The 5,121-nt window shown below is 35.3% G+C and overlaps 1 protein-coding gene across 1 annotated transcript; it reads right to left on the minus strand.

Moving 5' to 3' along the window:
- Positions 1 to 1,351: 1,351 nt before the first annotated feature.
- LOC105230260 (sorting nexin-33) lies at positions 1,352 to 4,085 on the minus strand. The gene is made up of 3 exons (XM_011210946.4): positions 3,224 to 4,085; positions 2,511 to 3,160; positions 1,352 to 2,293 (listed from the first exon to the last, which is right to left on the minus strand). Exons 1-3 carry the CDS (start codon positions 3,965 to 3,967, stop codon positions 2,002 to 2,004), a joined length of 1,686 nt encoding a protein of 561 aa, XP_011209248.2. The 5' UTR covers positions 3,968 to 4,085; the 3' UTR covers positions 1,352 to 2,001.
- Between the last annotated feature and the right edge of the window lie 1,036 nt (positions 4,086 to 5,121).

The following is a 5,121-nucleotide window of genomic DNA, read 5'->3' on the forward strand; positions in this document are numbered from 1 at the left end:
ATTGGAGTTGTCATAAAGCCATACTGCAGTGCATTTGGAAAAATTTCTCAATCTTATATTTGGGTTTAAAATCGATTTTATAGTGCATACACATTTAGCAATAGATATCGATATTCGAACTAATCAATCTTCTTCATGTTATTGGAGTTATCATAAAGCCATAACGACAATGAAGTTGAACATTTTCTACAATCTTATAGTAAGGTTTAAAGTCGAGTTCCTTGTAATTTGTATATACACAATTAACCTTCTCAATGATATTGTGGTTGTCAAAAAGCCATAATGGGAGTACATCTGGGAAAAGTTCACAATTTTATACAAGTATTTAGGTTTAGGTACTACGCTGTAATGTTGTAGCTTCTCCTGAGTTGTTCTTTCACAGTTTGAAATCCTAAAAATATATGCACCAAATTTAATAGATGTTCAAAATTATTCACTTTTCTTAGTTGTCCATTACTCACCTCAGCTGGTCAGTTTTTTGTGCTTTTTTCTTGTGAGCTTTGGGCAAGAATAACCTCACAAAATAAACGTTACAACAAACCTCACAAATCACTTGTCAGGTTTTCTCAAAATAGGGCTGTTAGACACACACTGACAGTGAAGCCACCTTCACCGACTCCATCTCCAACTTCCCCCATTACAGACTATAGCTCGAGTTACCGAGAATTTAGAGACCCTTGCGCAGATTAGTTCAAGATACTATAGTAGTATAGTATGTATAGTATATTACTTATCCAATATCCGGCTCGACATACGAAATACACGTCCTGCGGCATTCCAACGAGTCGCCGCATGACTCTAACCACCTCTTTGCATGCCCAGCAAATAATACCACACTTCCAATGGTCCGACCCTGAACACAGTCAAACCAAGTTGAAAAAAACACCTGTAGATGACGTCGATGACAAAACGTGAACTAATCACTCGTGTTTTTGTAACAAAAGTAAAAATCGCTAAATTCACTTGGAGGAATGCTGTCGAGTTGACAGTCCTTAACCTTATAAAAATCGGGGTCGGGTACGTGCACCCGCCTGTCGTGGGAATGGAAGCCAACCGCTAACAATTATAGATATAACACAATTTGAATATATGTAAGTTCTACACTTTATAGCAAGACTAATAATTATATTAATTATTCGACCTAGTTTGCAAATGTGTTCTTTTAAACGGAAAAGTAATACTTCAAAAGTTCTAGTTTCTTTCAGCAACATAAACTACTGTTCACATTACGAAGGAACCTATTTAACAAGCACGTAGAAAACAACAATATATTACATGACTTCTAAAGTCTGTAAGACCTGCAGTTACAAAGCAATGACTCATAATTCTCAATTATGAATGACAGCATAAGTTCATTGTTTTTGTGTATACTTGTATATTTGCATATAAAATATATAATACATAATAATTAACACTTTAGTAGTATGCTCAAATTAGATAATATTCACAATATATAAAATACTACAAATGAACAAATACAAAATTAATCGAATCGTACAAAAACAAAAGTACCCAAGTTGTAAATGCATGTATGAAATAAAATTGCTATACATAATTCTACATCAAAAGATTGCACTATTGAATATTTTAAATACATGGACATAATCACATTTTCTTTACAATTTTGAATCATTTCATTTGCAATACATGCTGCGTTTGCATTCAATGCGTGTAGGTATATATGTATGTATGTATGTACAATATATGTACATATGTAAAAAAAATTAAAACTCATTATGCATAGGAAATACATTAATTATTCTTCTGATTTCTCTGTCACTACCACCACATAAAATAGCACAAACATTTGCCATTTTGCAGCTTAGGCACTGGCGTTTTTGCCGATGCAATTAGAATTATGAAGATATGAAATTTGTTTTGGATATTTTGTTGTGCAGTGCTGCTTCTCTATTGTTGTAATCTCACACACACATACTTACAGTAAAGCAGTTATATAAAAAGCGGCCGTGGCTTAGGGACCAACGTTTGTAGTTAACGAATTTATTCAAACTGGCGATAAGCTTCTTGCAGCCTATTAACGACATTCGAATAGAACTTAATTTGCTCTTCTATAAAAGATTTTAGCGCCTGTTTCATATGCGTATCGCGTTCTTCTTTAAAATGTGACATTTCGGCCATTACAGCGTAAGAAATAACATCGGTGCGACGATTTACATCGGTCATTTGGGCATTGCTCATCTTTTGCTCAGAGGTTAAACGTTCGCATTCTTTGCGTTTTTGCATTGCACCCTTATGTGTTGAAAGAATGTCAGGAAAACTGTTGAGGACGCCTCTAAAAAAAATTATATATAGATTGAAGCACTTATGTATGTATATATTTTTCAGTAATGAACAAAATTGATAAGTGAGCTACATAAGCTTTTAAATGCAATCATGATTACAGTAGAGGAATTACTGTTATACCAGTCAGAAGATACTGACACAAGATCCCTGCAATAAATTTCTTGTGCATATATGTATACCTCTAGTAAGCCTAACTATCGTATTACCTGTAGATATGTAAACGGTCCGAAAATGGTATCCAGTCCAATTTAGGTTGATCACCAAATAGTTGACCAATACCAATGAAAATACCACCGACGCGCCCAACACTTTCCGATAGCGGTGTTGTTTTTGAAGGTGCACGACGCTCGTCTATATTTAAGGCTTTCGCCAAGTCCGACATACCATCACCAATACGTTGGAATTCTTTTTTACATTGTGTTTGATAACGTTTCGCAGTATCATTGGATAATGCCAAGAGATTTCGTACCGAAATATCCATTGCATGCGTGAACTGTAAACAACTTTCTATTTGAGCATCTACAAGCGATGGCAACAATGTCTTTTCCGGTGGTGATATGGCCCAACAATAGGAGACTCCCACATAAGTGTCACGTTCGGCTTTCCTTTTGCCCGATTTCCACATCTTGTCATCGTTGCAGGTCAAGAAATGATGCCAAACCTCACATTGTGACAGTACGGGATGACGGCAAACCCAATCTACAAATTCTTGCAATTGAACCCGCCGATGTTCCACAAATTGTTCTTCATAACGTCCAGAAATTTGCTTATCTGGCAGCGGTGGTATGGGGATGAGGCAAAATTTCTCCACCAAACGTTCATGTAGCCAATCAAAATGTTTGTACCGTCTTGAAACCTGCAACAGAATTGTGTTCAAATTGCGCAGGGAAAAAATAGTACGTATGAATTTAAAACTTACAGATATATTGTTAAAACTGGGTGTCAACTGGTATGCAATAAAAGTTTTCATTCCTTTAAATTTAGACTCTTTTTTGGGACTGGCTACTATTACAGTGTAACGTTGATGATTAGTTTGCCAATAACAAAAACTTTCCACATATGCAATGTGTACAATTTCGTGTTCAGAAAGTTTTTCCTTATTTCCCAATCCCAGTATATACGAATCTGAGCTTTTACCGAACATCCCAGACTTTTTTAAAGTTGCTGTGTTGTTTGGCGCAGCTGTAGATGCTAATGAGATAGTGTCGTCCATTGGTGCTGCTGGCAGATTTTTGTTATCATAATTGCTAGCGGAATGTGTTAGTTGATTAGCAAGACCTGTGTGATTACTAGTTTTTACCCCACCACTAGGGCCAATTTCCGAGTAAGTCTCGTTGTCATCATCCCAATCATCCTCCCAGTCGTCATATTCATCAGCAGTTTGATCATATCGATTCGACGGGTCAGTTGTGGGCGCAGCAGCCAATGCAACAGGACTACTAGCACTAGCTTGCTGATTGTGTTTCTGTGCTTCGGCCGCCGACATTACCTCCACATATGCCGCTGGAAAGAGACCAACTTTTCCTTGACTATTCTTCCCCTCCCACCAACCTTCTCCAACGTCTGTTCGAGTTACTGCCAGGATTTCACCAACTTTAATTGAAATCTCCGACGATCCTGGCTCGCCAGAGAAATCGTACATTGCTCGCACATATGATGTCATTATAAAATAAATTAATAATTTGAGTTTTTAAGCAATTCTCATATAAAAATAAGTGACCAATCTAGCAATGACAAATAGGTGTTGTTCGAAAGTCGTAATCTTCAAAATGATTAAGTGGTTTACACAGAGTTGCATTTTTATATAAACAATCGAAACGATTCAGTGATGAAGTGCTTAGCATGTAACCGGTTCAAGAATGATTAATACATTATAAGAGTAAACTAATCAATATGTCCGACCGATACCATCAGTATCGTAATACCGTTCCCACGTCTGTCGGGTCTACGTAACCGGAACGGACCCGGATTTTTATCCGGCCAAGCACTGTCAACTCGGCAGAATTCTGCTGCTACAACATCTCCAAAACATTGAAAGAACTATTGCACAAGCCAACACACACTTATCGTTTAGCATTAATTTTATATATATATATTATTAAACATTATACAATTATTCCTAAAAAGGTAGACTATTTTCACTAACATAATTTTAGTTTTGATATTTTCATTATGAAAAATTATAACTGAAAAGCTAAATGTGTGTAATACCATTCATACAAATTGAGCAGTGGCAACATTCTCATGCCCTCACATAAGTCACCACCCTCACTATTGTTATGATTTTGTTATTTGTGAGGTTTTCCATATGCTGACTTCAATACAAAAGCTCAAATGCTTGCAATTTCCTTATTAATTGTTGATGTCTGAATGCAAACCTCACAATGTAAATTTATTTTTATTAACGAGCGAAATCCATGTTTTTTTAGTTTCCAGATTTTAAGTTAGAGACAATTTTTGAGACTTGAGACGATTTTGCTATTCTGTAAGTGACAGTCACAAAATCTATTACATTTCATTATTCAGAGATGTTTTTACACTTGAATGATAATAAATATGTCGATAACAAATATTAAATTTTCTGTAACATAATCTAAAAAACATAATTATCAATAAAAAAAATATATATGTTGATTTTGTTTCATAATATTTACGAAATTTATGTAAAATTGATTTATTTTTATCCTTTTCGTATTTGAATTGCTTACAAAATATAAAGAAACGACAATCGATTAATATCTATGATGATCTCTATTCAGTACATTCAAAATGGCAGACAAAAGTTCTTTTTGTTTTGTGACCTGCGAACTACCAGGT

This window comes from Bactrocera dorsalis, chromosome 5 (assembly GCF_023373825.1).
Source record: "Bactrocera dorsalis isolate Fly_Bdor chromosome 5, ASM2337382v1, whole genome shotgun sequence".
Taxonomy (NCBI): Eukaryota; Metazoa; Arthropoda; class Insecta; order Diptera; family Tephritidae; genus Bactrocera; species Bactrocera dorsalis.

What these genes read in the sequence shown, in the direction of transcription:
- LOC105230260 (XM_011210946.4), bottom strand. Translation starts at nt 3,967, where the DNA reads ATGACATCATATGTGCGAGCAATGTACGATTTCTCTGGCGAGCCAGGA. An exon ending in CCAGTTTTAACAATATATCT is followed by an intron (nt 3,161 to 3,223) that starts GTAAGTTTTAAA and finishes ATTCTGTTGCAG; the next exon opens with GTTTCAAGACGGTACAAACA. An exon ending in GACCGTTTACATATCTACAG is followed by an intron (nt 2,294 to 2,510) that starts GTAATACGATAG and finishes AATTTTTTTTAG; the next exon opens with AGGCGTCCTCAACAGTTTTC.